Source organism: Anolis carolinensis, unplaced genomic scaffold (assembly GCF_035594765.1).
Source record: "Anolis carolinensis isolate JA03-04 unplaced genomic scaffold, rAnoCar3.1.pri scaffold_14, whole genome shotgun sequence".
In the NCBI taxonomy this organism is placed as follows: Eukaryota; Metazoa; Chordata; class Lepidosauria; order Squamata; family Dactyloidae; genus Anolis; species Anolis carolinensis.
The window spans coordinates 14,763,631-14,782,179 of NW_026943825.1; the positions used below are offsets into that span (position 1 = coordinate 14,763,631).

Genomic DNA, 18,549 nt, shown 5'->3' on the forward strand with positions numbered 1-18,549 from the left:
CCACCGTTCTTCTATAAGACCCACTGCAACTCAGCCCAAGAGTTGGTTTTAAGGTGATGTTCCTCAAAAAGACACGTATGTGCACTCCAAACACATGTCCCAGACTGGGTCAGAAAATAAAGCAAACGATGCAAGCTTTGCAATTAGAACAAATGGAGCGCGTGTAGCAAATTTTGGTTAGGATCTAATTATGTCCTCGGCCTTCAAAGGCTGTCTCATCCCCTTGAGGCTGAGGAATCTTTATAAAAGCTCCCGAGACTCTCTGAACCAACTTCTTTGAATTCAGCTGCTGAGAGAAGCAGGTAAGTCACCAACAATGGGTATGAAGCTTTGGGGATGGTTTCTACCAATGCGTTCTCTCTAGCCACACACCCATCCCAACGAAATAAGAAAATCCACAACAAAACTGGCTCCGCTTACAAATTTGTGAGATGTCCCATTAACTTTTATTGAGACCAACCTGGATTAAAATGATCTCAAAGTTGGGTTCTCCAGATGTTTATGTCCTCAACTCTCAGGAGCCTCAGCTAACATGAGCAACTGCTAGGAATTCTGGGATTTGAGATCTCCAAGATTTGGAGCAGTTTTTGAAGTCTCCAAGATCTTAGAAGTTTCCAAGATCTGGAGAACCACTGTTACTCAAACTCATGAGTCTTTTCTACTGGATGGTCCATCCTCATTTTGTCATTCTTCTGGCCACAACTTTCTTAAAGGAGTCGAGGACTTAGGGAATAAGGGGGATATTTTGGGATGGAGATATTGATGGTTCAATGTCGGGGAGTGGTTGGGAAGAAAATAAGAAAATATGTGTTATTTGAGTTTGAGAGAAGAACTTCCTCACCGTGAGGGCTGTTCGGCAGTGGAACTCTCTCCCCCAGACTGTGGTGGAGGCTCCTTCTTTGGAAGCTTTTAAGCAGAGGCTGGATGGCCATCTGTCGGGGGTGCTTTGAATGCGATTTCCTGCTTCTTAGCGGGGGGTTGGAGTAGATGGCCCATGAGGTCTCTTCCAACTCTACTATTCTATGATTCTATGATTCTATGAGAGGCTCTGATGAGAAAATTTCTGGACGGATGAAAAATTCCACAATTTGGGATTTATTCTGCGCAAAATTTACGTGGGGTTATTTTGTGATGAAAAACTGCATTTTTTGTATCAAATCATTATTTTTGGTGTGAATAACACTGATGTTTGTGTTTTGGGTGTGGAAAGTGCTGTTTCCTGTTCATAAAATGCAATTGGAGGACATATTATGAATATCTTGGAAAACTTAGAATAGGGAAATGGGTTGACAAAAAATTCTAACTTGGCTTGAAATGTCCCCTTGTTTCGAAAATAGCTTAGGGTATTTTGAAGCCGATCTTGTGATCTAAGGAATCCCAAGATTAAGAGATTTCTATACCATGTTTCTTTGATCCTGTTGTGTGGTGGCTTTTTTAATTAGACAAAATGTGTAATTTGCTTTTATTAGTCTAGAACTCACAAGAAGGTTGTAATTAAGCATGCAGGGCATTTTGAGGGAGTTCTAAGGAATAATTTTTAACAAGATAGAGGTACCCATTGTTGTATATGGACATTGTTTTGGAAAGGAGTTCCCATCATCTTCTGCCAACATGGTTGTGTGTTGGTTGACACCACAGCCACTATAGATAAGAGCTTGTTGGTTGTGGACAATGGGAGTTTCCATCAAACACATCTGCATGAGACAAGATTCGGGAAAGATGCTATGTGTCTAGGATGGGCATTTACAATGAGTCTAGGGCAGTAGTTGCCAATCTGTGGTCCATGGACCACCAGTGGTCTACCAGAACTAAGATATGGTCCACGGCCTCACTGTTGCTACAACGGATAATAACACAGCCCAATCAATTTTTTTCTTGGTGTCTTCATTTTTAGGTCTGTTCCTGGGTTATTTGGGATGCTGATTCAGAAACTTGCATTGGATAGACCACATCAGCTCTAAATTATTAAATATGGCTTTCTGTGGGTGAGCAGATGGCATATGTTCTGATGTGGTCTGTCCAATGCAATTTTCTGAATCAGCACCCTTAGTAACCAAACTGAATCTAAAGTTGGCCAAAAACTGATTCGTTATCCTTTTGGTACTAATGTTGGAGAGTGGTTCCTGGTTAAAGAGGTTCCTGGTCAAGTGGTTCCTGGTCAAACAAGTTTGAGAACCACTGGTCTAGAGGATCAATATTCCTCCAACCAGACATTCTAGTACATAGATGGAAACCAATGCATCAAATGCTGGTTTAACCTAAAATCTATTTACAAATCAGATCCATACTCCAGAAAGCCAACCAGAGGCAGTCTGGAGCAGTCAAGAATCACAAGAACAAACTTATGGGGGGCATATGAAGTCTTGGGGTTGCATTATGCCCATCCCTGCTCTGTATCAAGGCCAAGAAACGCAACAGCTGCATCCTAAATTCAGGATTCATTCCATCTATGACTGTTCCAGACCAACCAGTTTTTCCACTAATGTCACCATACGGGCAGTAGAAACCAAAGCACCGTTTCCCCACAAGCTTCCCCAACCGGTTGTGTTTAAATGTTGGCATCAAAAAATGTGAACAAGTTTGGAATGCCACCCCACCCTGTTTTATGTGCTATAATTTCACAAAATGCTTTGTAAAATGCCCTGCATCTCTGACAAAGCAGCGTGCTTTTCAACAGAGCAATCATTCCGGCATGATTCAGAGGTGTTTTTCCCCTTTTCCTCTTTCTTGCATACTTGTTTTGTTTCCACCTTTTACAACATATTTTGTTTTGCCAAAGTACAACTCACAAAATTCCATAGCATAATAACCATGACAGTGCAAGTGTAGGCAAACTGCGTTAATTTGACAGTGTAGATGCTCTCTTAGGCTGGATCTACACTACACTATATCCCAGGATCTGATTCTAGATTATCAAATTTAAACTGGATTAGATAATCTGGGATCAGATCTTGGAATACAGAGAAGTGTTGATCCAGTCTTAAATAAACAAATGAATTGTGAGTTGAATAAATATTTCACCTTGCTCTAAAACAATGGTTCCCAACCTTTTTTTGACCAGGGACCACTTTGACCAGGGACCACTCTCCAACATTAGTACCAAAAAAGGTTATGAATAAATCTTTAGATTTGGTTTGGTTATTTGGGGGTGCTGATTCAGAAAATTGCATTGGATAGACCACATCAGCTCTAGTTACTGGTACAGAACATATGTCATCCACTAGTCACCATCTGCTCACCCACAGAAAACCATATTTAATAAGCCTCTGTACTATAAGAAGGTTTTGCGAGACCAATCGCCCTCATTGCAAGAGTGTAGTAACAGTGAGGCCGTAGACCATATTTTAGTTCTTATGGACCACTGGTGGTCCATGGACCACAGGTTGGGAACCATTGCTCTAAAATATGTCCCCAATTAAACACCTGACCTCATGTACGAGGGCTATCCACAAAGTATGTTACGTTTTGGATTTGCCGCCTCTCTCCTCTGTTTCCAACAATGGGGGCATGGCTGGCAGCACCGCGTTTTGGCTATGCTGCAGGAAGGGAGAAGGGGGAAGAGCTGAGGACACAAGCGGGGAATTTACTGGAGCAGTACTTTTCAAACTCATTTATCTATATGAGACGTGCCTACATTTCAATGGGGATTACATGAGATTATACTATTGGGATGTGTCTTTCAGCTGCATATGGTAAATGATTTCTCCTATACTTTGTTCTTTTTAAAATCCAAAATGTAACCTACTTTGTGGATAGCCCTCGTATTTTACAGATATCTGAATAGAGAGTTTTTGCATTCTCAGTTCTATCGAAAGTGTTGTTGATTGTGTTGTGGGCCTACAAGTCATTTCTAACTTAACAATAAGCATAAGGTGAACCTATTATGGGGTTTTCTTGTCAGGATTTCTTCAGTTGGATTTTGCCTTAGCCTTCCTCTGTGGATGAGAGATTGTGACCTGATGAAGGTCATCCAGTCGGTTTCCAAGGTCTGTTAGGGTTTTGAACCTTAGGCTACATGGTTGTAATATGATGCTCATGCTGGCAGAGTATAGAGATTTATTTTTTTGGCTTCTCCAGAGCTTGTGTGGGCATCTTTAGTTTGGATTTCCTCCTTCCCCTGAAGCGTGAGATGACTCAGGTGCATGAGGTGCACCCAGGAAGCAGTTTTTCAAGCCACCTCTCTCCCTTTCTTAATGAATATTCCTTGGTAGTGTTTGTTCTTTTGCTCTTTCTTTTAGCTCAAGACAGTTAGGATCTGGTAAGTTTCAGAAGGTAGGTTCTGGTTGCCAGTGGCGTTCTTGCTCAAGGAGAAAATGGAAATTCTTCAGAATTTGGTGATTTCACCATAACTGTGAAGGACCTCAAGAGAGAAAAAACAGAAATTCTCCAAACTCTGGTTCTTTCTTCTTTTGAGGTTTCTCCTGAATTGTGGAGAACCTCAAGAGAGAGAAAACAGACATTCTCCAGAATCTGGTTCTTTCATCTCATGAGATGTCTCTTGAAGTGTGGAGAACTTCAGAAAAGAAAGAATGGGAGGCCTTCAGAAGCCGAGGTTCTTCCTCATCTTGAGTTTTCTCTTGACTTGTGGAGAACCTCTCAAAAGATTCTATCCTGACTTTCTTGTGATGGGGATTTTATGTCAGTCTTATTGCATGTTTGTTTGTTGGATTAGAAAGGCAATCGCAAGACCTCAGTTGAGTAAATTTGATAGGAGCTCCATAAGCCAGAGTCAGCATGAAGGTACAACCTGAAATACAGTGTTATCCATTGATTAGAATGTTGGATTGGGACTTGGGAGCCTGTTTTATTCTTTCTGATACATAAACCTTGTGTATTATCACACTAAAGCTCAAAGATTAAGCAAAGAGTATGCATCCCATCTAAAATCCTGTCTGCCTCCTGCAGAATTCTGGAACTTGTAGTTTAGGGGAGGAGCATTTACAAAGCTCAGCCAGAGAGGCCCTAGGTCTCACTAAACTACAAGGTCCAGAATTCTGCAGGAGACAGCCACAGGATTTCAGATGGGATGCTTCCTCTTTGAGCCCTAGTGTGATACCAGTCAGGGGTTTAATGTAAATTTTTTGGGACTGAGAATATGATATTGACAAACTGTTAGGTGGGAGAGCATGACAAAGGGTTTGGGAAAAGCTCAAACAACAATCCTCTCTATGTTTGCATACGATTAATTGAACTCCAGAAAGAGCCACAATTTGGCCGGACCACCACATCTCCATGGCCAGTGATGGAGTCTTTTCCTATTTTGGACCCTTTGGGACCCATAACTCTCCCACAATTTTTCAACTGCTTCCTGAAAGAGGGTGTGGAGAATGCCTTAGAATAGTTGGATTGGAGTTTGGGAATGGCAAGTTAAATAAATCCATCAAAGTTGGAGCCCCAAAGTACTTGGAGACCACAGGTTCCCCACTCCCGAATTGCTCTTTGCCCGTCTTCCTTACTCAGATGCTAAGCTGGAAACTGCAAATGCTTATTTTCATTGTACTACTTAATTTCGTCTTGGGAAAACATCAATTTATGGGATGAGTATGGCCTTCCTTTCCCAAGCAGATGTCTCAGAGCAAATCCCAAGCTTTCTGGAGCTTCTAGAGTTCCTAATTAGCAATGCCGAGAGGAAGGAATTAAAAAAAAGGGAGTGCCAGAGTCTTGCAAGCTATAAAGCTGGGGAAATAGCTGTGTGTATACTCCACATGGGTGGTGTGAGATTTCTTAGTGACAAGCCAAAGCAAAGCAGGTATGTAACTGGGTTCGTGTTTCCAAAATCGTGAAGGTTCTGGCTAAGCTGGATTGGAGCGGGGCGGGCGGAGAGAAGGGAAGCGGAACCAACTTGGAGAAGGGAGGAGAATATATGACCGGGAGGAGAGCCATGGGATGGGTGGTGCTTTTTTATGAAAGGAGGGATGGCCAGGAATGGAACTCGGAAGGGCTTGTTGCAGAACATCTGTAGGCTGTGCTCTGCAAGATGTAGGCCACACAGAGAGGCCATTAAATCATTATAGGAAGGACATAAAGAATGTAAAGAAGGAACATCCAAGGCAAGCAGGGCATTTGTGACTCAATACAGTTGGCACTTGGAGTAAATACAGTTGGATTGAGTGAGTCAGGAGCGTTTGTTACACCTTTTCTGGATTCTTCCATGAGTACAAATTATGGGGTTAGACTGATAGTTTGAATAAATGCAAATCCATACCAGTGAATTTGGAAAATCTGAGTCCAGATATCTGAGATATTCTAAAGAAAGGGGTGGAAAGGATGAGTTTTGATCAGGTTACAATCTCAACCTCATTTACCAGATTTGAGGGAAGGTATCTAGAGTGTGAGCTTTTAGTATATACTAGCTTTGCCCGGCCACACATTGCTGTGGCTTATGGGAATCCTTTGTTGGCCAGGTGGAATACCAGTGAATAGCCTTGCAGTCTCAAAGCCTGGCCATTTTCCGGAGTAGCTGGAGCTTTTTGTTGTATGAACGTAGAGGCATGGATGAGGGGTTGTGCTGCCAAGTTTAGTGTTTCTGGGATGTGTAATTTTGTTGTTTTGTCCTAGGCCAAAATTTCATTGCCCTTTTATATATATAGATTGCCGTGGTTACTTGAGCACAAAAGTTCCAATGGGATAGGAGGAAAGTTTTGTTTTTTTCGTGTCAGGAGCAACCGGAGTTGCTTCTGGAGTAAGAGAATTAGCTGTCTGCAAGGACGTTGCCCAGGGGACGCCCGGATGTTTTGATGTTTTTACTATCCTTGTGGGAGGCTTCTTTCATGTCCCTGCATGGAGCTGTAGCTGATAGAGGGAGCTCATCTGCGCTCTCCCAAGGTGGGATTCGAACCTGGCAGCCTTCAGGTCAGCAACCCAACCTTCAAGTCACAAGGCTTTTATCCCCTAGGCCACCGGAGGCTCCAGAGGAAAGTTGAAACATCATTATAGAACAGTGGTTCCCAACCTGTGGTTCTCCAGGTGTTTTGGCCTACAACTCCCAGAAATCCCTGTCAGTTTACCAGCTGTTAGGACTTCTGGGAGTTGAAGGTGAACACATCTAGGGACCCACAGGTTGAGAACCACTGGTGTAGACCAAAGGATGAACAGGCTGTAGACCATCTTTGGAGTGTAGACCAAGAGTGGACAGCCTGTAGATTGCATAGCACAAGATGGGCAATCTGTGGGTCATGTAGATCAAGAGGGGAACAATCTGTGGATGGTGTAGACCAGTGGTCCTCAACCTGTGGATCCCCAGATGTTTTGGCCTTCAACTCCCAGAAATCCTAACAGCTTGTAAACTGGCTGGGATTTCTGGAGTTGCAAGCCTGGGGACCCACAGGTTGAGAACCACTGTTATAGAATAAGTGAAATTTATCAGAAGGTGAAGGTCTAATTTCTTATGCACTTTGTCATTAACTTCATTGGTGAGAAGGAATCATCTCATGAACGTTCTCATTACGTGAGTCATCAATAACTCCTCCTTGTGCAGATTATCACATGTTGTGCCCATCACCTAAAAACAAGGAAACAAAAAGGCCTCACACTGTGTTTTTGGTTTGGTTTTGTAGTTGGCCCAGAAGAAGACTTGAACTGCAATGATTCTGATTTGGTTCAGGATTCTCCTGGTTGGGTTTCCTGGCTCTTGAGAAACTCCTTGTTTATCATTTAAACATTTGCAAATATTCTAGTAGTGAATCGCCTAGCTTCCAGGTGAAACAAGATACAAGACTTGCAAGCTTTAATGTAGTGGTTCCCATCCTGTGGTCCATGGACCTCCAGTGGTCCCCAAGAACTAAAATATGGCCCATGACCTCACCGTTACTACACTATTGCAATGAGAATGACTGGCCTTGTGAAACCCTCTTATAATGCCAAGGCAATGGAGATGTCAGGAGGGGAGTGGCTGACTACCCACAAAAGGCGTGACAACAGGCCTCCTGACTGCTGCTTCTCCTCCTCTTCCCTTTTGGAGTGCTAATTCAGAAAATTGCATTGGATAGATCACATCAGCTCTAGATTATTAAATATTGTTTTCTGTGGGTGAGCAGATGACGATGATTGGATGGCGTATGTTCTGTATTAGAAACTAGAGCTGATGTGGTCTAGACAATGCAGTTTTCTGAATCAGCACACCAGATAAGCAAACTGAATCTAAAGTTGACCAAAAATTGATTTGTAACTGGGTTGTTGTATGTCTTTCGGGCTGTGTGGCCATGTTCCAGAAGTATTCTCTCCTGACGTTTCGCCCACATCTATGGCAGGCATCCTCAGAGGTTGTGAGGTATCTTTTGGTACTAATGTTGGTCAAAGTGGTCCCTGGTCAAGTTGTCACTGATTAAAAAAAGGTTGGGAACCACTGTTTAAATGTTTTCATACAAGCGGGAATTTGAACAAATGTTACTCAACTACTGAAATTTCCTCTTGTAGACAACCATCAAAGGGACAAGACTTTATTTCCACTGACTAAAGGTCAATGTAATAAAGCTGCTCTTTGACGTATCTTCTTTTTCATCCCAGGCTGACCACCCTCCCAACAGAATGTCTGGCACGCCTGTAAAGTGTTTGACGGAGCCATGTGTTACCAAATGTCCGGATGCAAAAATGGTGATCCACCCTCCACCGCTGGCTATCACTTTACCGGGTCTCCGTCTCACCACAAATCCTGGTAAGTGCCTGGTGGAAACCCAGACGTCGTGTCCCATCAATGGCGAAGAAGGATCCTGCAAGGCTGTCGTCACGAAATCCTCTGGTCTCCGTGCAATTTCTGGGGGAGATACTCCATGTTCCACCACCGCATGTTCAGACTCACAACTGGTGATCTATCCCCCACCGGTTTGCATTATGATACCTGGGGCAATGCTCAGCAGCCATCCCAATGAATGCCTCATCGAAAGCTCAATCCCCTGCGTCCCCAGTGAGACCCACCCACTTGCCTTAACCCGCTCATCTTCCATTTCTGACTGCTCTGTTATCCCACAACGCACAACTCGCTCCACCTCAGTTCCATGTGGGCTTCCAAGTGATAATCCATGCGTAACACAAGGTCCAGGCTCTAAAGTGATAATACACCCCCCAGAGATTGAAATTTGCTTGCCTGGCCCTATTGTTGAAATTATGGCCGCGGAGTGTGCAGTGGAAGTCTACAACCCGTGTGAAGCAATAACAGGCGAGGAACAATGCGCCATCACTAGTGGGGATGAAGACACGGGTGAAAGCAAAGCCCTGGCCACACGTGTAAAGGACTCTGCTACAATCTGTGCACTATTAGGTGCTTCTTCATGTGTCTCGGAGGGGCCAGAGCTGAGAATTGTCGTCAAGCCACCGCCAATAGAAGTAGACATGCCTGGGCCAATCCTTCAAGTTTTTCCTGAAACATGCAAAGTGGAAGTCCTGAATTCAGGCGGCTCTGAGACCCCAGCCTTGGACAGCAGTAAGCCTTATGCACTGTGCAGCAATGAGATGACACCCTCAAGAGCCCTGGCCACCAGAAGGAGCTCTCTGTGTGCCACGAAACATCCTCTGCCGGATCTCAGAAGGCCCTCTCGTCCCTGGGGTGAGATATACGGCAGGTCCGTCTTGTCAAGAAACACCATAAATCAGTTATCTCGTTACTCAAAATACCACAATGGCTTCAGCTCTACGAGCAATACGAGCTCTATGAGTTACCGGCCATCATACTAAACTTCCCGAGAAGATGGGGGCACCAGGGATGGTCAGAAGAAAAAAATGGCACACATGGGTTAACTGATATGCATGAACCTTCATTTAACTCCTTCTAGCCACTTGGACATTAAAAAAAATCAGAACTTTGTCAGTGTGGTGGGACTCAATGCCAAAATGTATGTTTTCTGAAATACTTGGGTTGAATTGCTATCAAAGCTCAACTGGTTAAGATCCTAGGCCTCAATCCAATTGTTAGTACTAACTGCTATTACCCATTGACTTATTGCTGAATTGGGATTCAACATCCACGTAAATCTCATTGCTTCGATGAGTCTATCATTGTTGGGCCCAGGAGCAGCTTGTAAGACTAATTCAGGAATGCCGTAAATTCTTCCTAATATAGTTCAGAGAGAAGCCATGCAAATTAACATTTACAAGCTTGTTTCCTTTTTGAGCTCTGAAGACTAATAAACGTGACACATTATAAGATTATATGTAAACTAATAGTCCTCAGAATTTATAGAGCAGAAGGTTGCCTTATTAATTTAAACAAGGTTGAAAATAGATTTACAATTACAGGTATGCACTTATAGAGCTCCTGTACAACTCAGAATAACTATGGGAAGAACAGCAATGAAATTCAACATGGATATGGCACCCCTAGAATGTCGAATACACTAGACATCCCTGGTTGGGACCAACAATAGATTTTAGGTTCGCAGTGGAGACTTTTTGATCCTACAGATGTTTTGAAGTGCAATTTCCAGTATCTTCCATTGTTAGTCCAACATCATCCGGAGATCTGTACAATTCCCACTTCTATTTTAGACCTGATATGTCAACCATTTATATGTAACTTTGCATTATCTTTACCTTTACCTATTGTCTTTTGTTTCACTTAGTAAGGCATACTGAAAATGCACACATCCAGGAAGCAAGTAGTAGAAAACCATCTTTGGTTGTCAACATGTTTACACTAGCTTGAAAAGGCAATAAGCCCTCCATATTCCATAGCCTTTGGGCACTGGGTCCCTGTGAAAATGAAAAACCCAGGAGAATACTTCTCAAGGAATCACTCCATGATTGTGTTCAATGTCCACCAGAAGTCAACCATAGTTTAGTATTGGGGGACCTAGAGGTTCCTAGAGAAGTGATATTTCTAGGAATTTCCAGGTCCTCCAGCAAAAGCTGACCACAGATTCACAGAGAAGGACCTAGGTATTATAATAATATAATAATAACTTTATTTTTATACCCCATCCCATCTCCCCGAAGGGACTCGGGGCGGCTTACATGGGGCATGGCCCGATAAAACAAACAAATAACAGTAACAAAGCAATAAAACAATTATCCCAGTAAAAAAACATCAACATCAATAAAAACAATCATTAAAATCAACAAGCAGGATACAGTGTTAAAAACAGGAGACAAATTCGTAGATCCCAGGCAAAGTGCAGAGTGTTACAAAATGGGAAAAGGAAATTTCACAGTTGAATGGACAATAAAGTGCGGTATAAAATTGCAAGACAACAACAATGGGACTATTATGGAATGGACAGATAGATCAATCCAGCAACAACTAAACATCGAAGGCCTTTTGGGAAAGCCAGGTTTTTAAGCTCTTCCGGAAGGAGAGGAGGGTAGGGGCCTGCCTGATCTCTCTAGGTAGAGAGTTCCAAAGCCGGGGGGCCACGACGGAGAAGGCCCTCTCTCTCGTCCCCACCAACCGCGACTGCGAGGGTGGTGGGAGCGAGAGAAGGGCCTCCCCCGACGAGCGAAGAGAACGTGTGGGTTCATAGAGGGAGATGCGGTATTCCTAATCCACCTAATCAAATCAGCAAAAGCCAAAGCTGAAAATCTCAAGGGATGACTGTACTTTGTCCACCATGGCTTCTCTCAAACTGTATCAGGAACTGACCAAAATATCATTCCATTCTCAAAACAGCCTGGGCTGTGTATCTGAACAAGGGTTACTTGGATCTTTCTAAGCCCATGACTTGAGTGTGTTAAGACCACTGTTTTCTTACTTGTTGTACCAACTACAAGATCACCAGGACTTAGTTGAGTCTAAGGGTAGACAAACAAGTATTTTGAGATATTGCTTAGTTGAGTCTAAGCCAACCATTTGGCAGAGGGTTGACCAGATAGCCTTGTGGTTTGTTCCAATTCTATGATTCTGCGAGTGAAATATATATTCTGATCAGCCCTGAAAAGATTGGACCAAATTAAATCAATTTGGGAGGGAGAGTGTGCGATGTGTGTGTGTTTAGATGTGTGTACAAGAGTGGGAATGGGGTAGAAATATATTGAGGGGATACCATGGAAAGTCTCTGATGGTGGTGGATAACTACTCTTGAACTGAAAATAAAGATTTCTTAATAAATAGAATTAATGGAATTCTGGTGACTAGATCCAACTAGAGTAGATCCATTCAGTAAACGGGAAGTAGACATACAGGTAAATATCATTGATTCTAGTTTGGAAAAGGATCGGAAATTAGGACAAACAATTCCAGTTATGGCCTGGTCCTAATTTAATCTTCTGTTATGTTAAATCCTCCTATAGTCTACTGTGAAATGAAAAGGAACATTTATCATGAATGCTGGGAGGAATATTCATATTGGTTTATTTCAAGGTTGAACAGCAGGTTCCCCAATGGTTGGGAAACACAACAGACCGGTGAGAAATTTGGAAGACTTTCTCTGAGTGTTCAAACATCCCAAGAAGTTGCGGCAAAATGATTCTGCACGCAAAAAGAGTTTTCTGCACACAAAAAATACCGTGCAGAAAAACAAACATAAAGATGTTTTCTGCACAGAAAATAGTATTTTTCTGTGCAGCTTTCCTACAAAAGAATTTCAATGATTTCATCATTCTTCGGAAGGAATGGGAGGGGAAACTGAGAACGTGACACCCTACAACTGTACAGTATTAACATTTTAGATATTTAAGAATAAAGTTTATCACAATTTAAATAAAATTTAACATAAATAATGTGCATGTCTCTGACATTTATTTCTCTTTTATAAAAAATTGCTGTTGTAAAATTGCAAGTTTCTCAAAAAATAAATCCTGTTTAGAATAACTGCATAGATATTTTGGACTGCTTCTTCAATGAGAAAGCCTGGAAAACAAGTACTGTATATACTTGAGTATGAGCCAAGTTTTTCATCCCTTTTAGGACTGAAAAAGCCCCCCTTGGCTTATACTTGGGTGAGGGTCATGGTTGGCTAATATTCGGGTCAGCTTATACTACAGTATATATGATACATTTATTATTTATTATATATGGTACATTTATTATTTATTTGGTATTATTACATGTATTATTTTACTCTAATTATTATTATTATTATTACATTTATTATTTTACTCCATTTTTATTATCATTAAAAACATTTATTATTTCACTATGATATGATTATTGTTACATTTATTAATTTACTCTATTTAATTAGTATTATTACATTTATTATTTTCCTCTATTATTATTAAAAGGATACATAAGCACATTTACATTGAAGATGAGAATAATGATTTAATCAGAGTTGGACAGTCTTATCTTAAATTACAGTTTTATGTAAATATTAAAAAATGTTTAACCTACTGATGCCTCAATTAATGTAATTTTATTATTGTCCATTTTTGTTTCTGAAATTTACCACTCTCAGCTTATACTTGAGTCAATGTTTTCCTAGGTTTTTTTGTGGTAAAATTCGGTGCCTTGGCTTATATTCGGGTCGGCTTATACTCGAGTATATACGATACTTTTATGCATGTTTGGAATAGTTTAATATGTTCAGCCCAGAAAACACACAATGAGCTGGTATATATATAAAATCTTTTGCAGGTTTGCTTGTATATTTTTGCACAAAATAAATTTTATCTTTGGATCATGGTTTCTCTCCTACATCCATAAAAACATTAAGCCAAAACTTTTTGGACTCAACTGTATACTGTACTCTTGTTCGAGTTCATCATTGGTCTCTAGTTTAAAATGGCATTTATACACTTTTTAAAATTACATATTCATCATTGTTACAAAATTTTAAGTTGCACACATAATTACATATGGTGCAGTCGATTATGCTGTGTGTTTTAAATATTTTTTTAATGATAAATCAAACAATACAATTCACCATTCTGGACATAAGGTGGTAGGAAATCTATAACAAATGCATATACAGTAGAGTTCCGGTTATCCGACATAAACGTTGGGTGGAATGTCAGATAACCGGAACTTTTGGATAATAGGGAGGCCCTATTATCCCTCCTGGCAAGCCGGCTGCTTGCCAAAGGGAAGAGTCTTGTCCCTCCGGCAAGCACCCGCACTTTGGAGAAGCCCGGTGCGGGCGCTCGCTGGAGGGACGAGGCTCGTCCCTTGGCGAGCGCCCAGTTTAGGGAAGCCCGGTGCGTGTTGCTAGGTGGCAACACACACCGGGCTTACCTAAACTGGGTGCTTGCTGAAGGGAAGAGTCTCGTCCCTCCGTCAAGCACCCACACTTTGGAGAAGCCCAGTGCTGCGCTCGCTGGAGGGACGAGGCTCGTCCCTTGGTGAGCGCCCAGTTTAGGGAAGTCCGGTGAGTGTTGCTAGGCGGCAACACGCACCAGGCTTCCCTAAACTGGGTGCTTGCCGAAGGGAAGAGTCTCGTCCCTCCATGTTGGATAATACGGTAGGTTGGATAACCGGAACTCTACTGTACAATTGCTCCACCAAGGCTGAAAAATCCACAAATTCGGAGACCACTGTTAAGTTATTGTTTGAATTACAATGAAGCTTTTACTGGAACCAATAGTTCAGGCTATATTTCTCTTTTTCTAATTATTACAAGGAGACCCCGGTGGCGCAGTGGGTTAAAGCCTTTTGTTAGCAGGACTGATAGGAGCCTCCGGTGGCCAAGGGGATAAAAGCCTCGTGACGTGAAGGTTGGGTTGCTGACCTCAAGGCTGCCAGGTTCGAATCCCACCCGGGGAGAGCGTGGATGAGCTCCCTCCATCAGCTCCAGCTCCATGCGGGGACATAAGAGAAGCCTCCCACAAGGATGGTAAAACATCAAAACATCCGGGCAATGTCCCCTGGGCAACGTCCTTGCAGACAGCCAATTCTCTCACTCCAGAAGCAACTCCGCTTGCTCCTAACATGAAAAAAAAGGACTTGAAGGTTGGGTTGCTGACCTGAAGGTTGTTGATTCGAAAACAGCCCGTGGAGAGCGCGGATGAGCTCCCTCTATCAGCTCCAGCTCCATGCTGGACATGAGAGAAGCCTACCACAAGGATGGTAAAAACATCAAAACATCCAGGCAATGTCCCCTGGGCAACATCCTTGCAGATGGCCAATTCCCTCATACCAGAAGCAACCTGAAGTTTCTCAAGTCGTTCCTGACACGAAAAAAAAAATTGCGAGGAGACTGGCACAATAAGCTGGTTTCCAAGGAAATAAGAAATAGATTTTCTCTAGAGAGAGAAAGCAACATTTATGTGTACTCATCTCCTTCATTTTCACTACCTTGTTCACTCTCTTTTACAAGTTATCTCCTCCTGAAGTTGAGTTATTAGGTCTACCTCTGTTCTCATTCATTTGGCTCCACCTTGAGGCACCAGGGAGTTATACATCAAGAAATTGGTTACATTTTGATGGTGGAGAATATGGTTTGCATGTTGAACATCTCAGTTTAAAAGTCCACCATCTTCAACCCACACAATAGAAGTCAACTGAACCTGGTGCAAGACTTAGTAAAATGACTCCTTTGAAGTCATGTCCTAAAGCTCAACTGAGGACATACAATTGTTTTATATATATACTACTAGCTTGGATTCTATGTTTCTATGATTCTATGGTATCTCTCAGTTCCAGCTGCTTTGGAAGTTAACTGTATACTTAGTTTCCCTTGTGTGCCTTCAAGTTATTCCCAACTTCTGCTGACTCTTTCATGGGAATTTCAGAAACTGAAAGAGTGTGTCTCACCAAAGATTATCCAGTGGGTTCCATGTCCTAGCCAACCTTGACAGAGTTTACATACCAGAGAGTGGGAATTCCAGGAGACAGAGAGAAACCAGTTACAGGTTCTCCACCCTGTTGATGTAACATTTTGGGGTGGTTCGGCCTCCATAACTCCCATCTCCACCTCTGTAGCCCCCATAACTACCACCACAACAGGGTTTGCAACATTTGTGGACACACACTTTGCGGAAGAGGGGGTAGGATCCATTTACCCCTGTTTCCTTCCCATGGGCGATATTGTCACATCGTGATGACATCGAAAGTGATATCACATCATTCAGCTTTGGGTTTTATGGGGTCTTCACACCCAAACCAACCCCACTTGCCACTAAATAAACCAACCTGAAGAACAACTTATATATTTGTAGAAATGCTCCGACTCACTGCCTGCATATTATAATTTATTATGCTTTATTTTATTTAATAAAAGAACATTCCTAAAATAAAAAAGTGATACAACGGACCATAGGATAATTCTGCCTGAAATTTATTATTTATTTATTTATTTATTTATTAAACTTATATGCCGCCACTCCCCTAGGGAGTGCATTTATATTCTACCATCTAAGGAAATACATTAAAAATATTCTTAATGTACTAAAAAGCAAAAAATATACTATTCTAGGAGTAAGAACATGATTTATTACTAGCCTTAATGAAATAGAGACTTATCATAAATGCACGTTATATTATTCTTCTATACCAAATGATGACATACTGCTTGGAAATCCTGATTATTAGTACTACTACTACTACTATTATTATTTTATTTTCCAACTGTTGTACTGGAAAAACAATGATTGTTTAGTTTAACTTTAACAGTCTTTGGCAGTTCTTTGTTAGAACATTACCAATGTCAGCTGCTTCTAACCTAGCGATTTACTCAAAGTGTTTAATGCCAGTGCTAATGCTTTTTTGCTTTTGCTTTTTGGTGTGTTTCTTTGTCAAGTACTTTTGCATTTTTATATCGCCATTTGTTCAGATTTTTTTTCTTTTTTATATAAATATGGACATTTTAGCTTTGTTTTTGGTTTTTGGGTTTTTTTTTCTCTCTCTCCCTTTTTGATCCTTTTTAAATCTCAATTTTCCTACTTTCTATACAATCAAATGTTCTCACTCTTTCAATTTTAATTTATCTTATAAGATAAAACTTCAATATATATATAAAGTGATATCACATCATTCAGCTTTGGGTTTTATGGGGTCTTCACACCCAAACCAACCCCATTTTCCACTAAATAAACCAACCTGAAGAACAACTTCGTATTGAAATAAAATTAGATCTGTGTTGTCGAAGGCTTTCATGGCCGAGATCACAGGGTTGTTGTATGTTTTCCAGGCTGTATGGCCTTCTGGAACATGGCCATACAGCCTGGAAAACATACAACAACCCAAAATTAGATCGGATTCTGCAGGAACTGTCTTTGAGGGCTCCAAAGATCAGACACATATTGTGGACTCCAATTTATTCATCCTTGGTTGATAAAAAAAACTGAGATCTCCCATATCATCATCTCCTCCCTCTTAAATGATTCTGTGAATTGGATCTCCTTGATTTTCAATTCAGATGATCTCTTGGTATTTGGAGATGTTTTTAGTGGAAATGCTACCCAAGAGAACAGTGTTCTGTCACACGCTGGGCCTGTAACTGATGGTCTTTTGTATAGGACGTATACTTTATGCCCAGTGGGAAGCCAGGGCACCTAAAAAGAAGTTCTTGAGGATTTCCCTGAAAGGATGGCCTTTTGAGTCTTTAATGAATTAACAAAGTATTTATTGATGAACAAATAATAAATCTTCAAGGAGTCAAATAACACTTTAAGGTTTCCTTAATAGACTGTTGGCCCTTTCAGTCTTGTTCCCAAGGGACAGGCGATTGGCTTTGGATAACTGTGAAAACCCTCTTATAACCTCTCCCAGGCTGTCTATCAATATGGGCTTAGCTGTTGTGGGACACACTACCGATTCCAAATGCGTCTGGGTATCGAGTGGACCTACCAGCCAAGGCTTGCAGATGTTTCAGCTGGGGTTCCGTGGATCTGTGATGTTGTTCTCTCTTTGAGTCTTTAGAAACTTAGGGCTGTTTCCCTCAGGAGCTGTGAGGCTGAGAGGCTGTAAGCTCTCAGCCAGAGCTTTTGGGACTTTCCCTCTGGAATTTCTGTTTCTGTTTCCTCAGATGTTCTATATCCCCAGATGTTCTATATCCCCGGATGTTCTTGAAATATGAAGCTTTTCTACGAGACGAGCTGGTCTATGTCCTATAGCTTAGCTTCCTTAAGTGAGATTGACTTAAAAATGGCTCCTTCCCTCCCAGAGCCCTGAACAAGGGGCAGAACCAAACTTAATGATGATTGACAGACAGCCTGTCCTAAGATTGCAAACATTTGCAGCAAGAAAGTAAAGTCGGAGCTTCTGGTACAGCTGTACCAGCACAAATAGTCATGGAATCCTCTCCACCCATTGCTTGATCGGAAGGAGATGTAGGAATAAAGGAACGAGACAAATCCAAGGTTGCAATGCACTTGAGATTTTAATGGTAGAAGACAAAGGTTGCATACAATCGGAAAGCAAGGCAAGGTACAACGCCTCCTCGCGGGCACTGGAAGAGCATTAGTACATTTGGTCGAGCGCCTCCCAAACCAATAAATTGACTGACTATGAAATATTAAATAGAGTGATTATCAAAAGAATGAAAAAATCAAGTAACTACTACCATCTACATATGTGTGTGTTTAAGAGAAGTAGAGAAACACAGAAGAATGGAAAGAGACTAAAGACCTGCACACCCCATCATATTAATCATGATGGGGGGCAGCAGGGTCTTAGCACTGCTTTGTTCAGACGCTTTGGGTTATGTTCCTTGGTTTTTCTTAATCCGGAGTATTGTTCATCACATC

At 41.6% G+C, this 18,549-nt stretch overlaps 1 protein-coding gene across 3 annotated transcripts; it reads left to right on the forward strand.

The window, feature by feature from the left end:
• The first annotated feature begins 203 nt into the window (after positions 1–203).
• LOC107983359 (uncharacterized) lies at positions 204–12,645 on the forward strand. 3 transcript variants are annotated; one of them, XM_016996798.2, is made up of 2 exons: positions 204–302; positions 8,506–12,645. In XM_016996798.2, the coding sequence occupies exon 2, from the start codon at positions 8,527–8,529 to the stop codon at positions 9,667–9,669; it is 1,143 nt and encodes a 380-aa protein (XP_016852287.1). In that variant the 5' UTR covers positions 204–302; positions 8,506–8,526; the 3' UTR covers positions 9,670–12,645. The 3 variants fall into 3 exon arrangements, with proteins under 3 accessions (XP_016852287.1, XP_016852288.1, XP_016852289.1); XM_016996799.2 differs by lacking the exon at positions 204–302 and adding an exon at positions 3,811–4,272; XM_016996800.2 differs by lacking the exon at positions 204–302 and adding an exon at positions 3,811–4,258.
• The last annotated feature ends 5,904 nt before the right edge of the window (positions 12,646–18,549 follow it).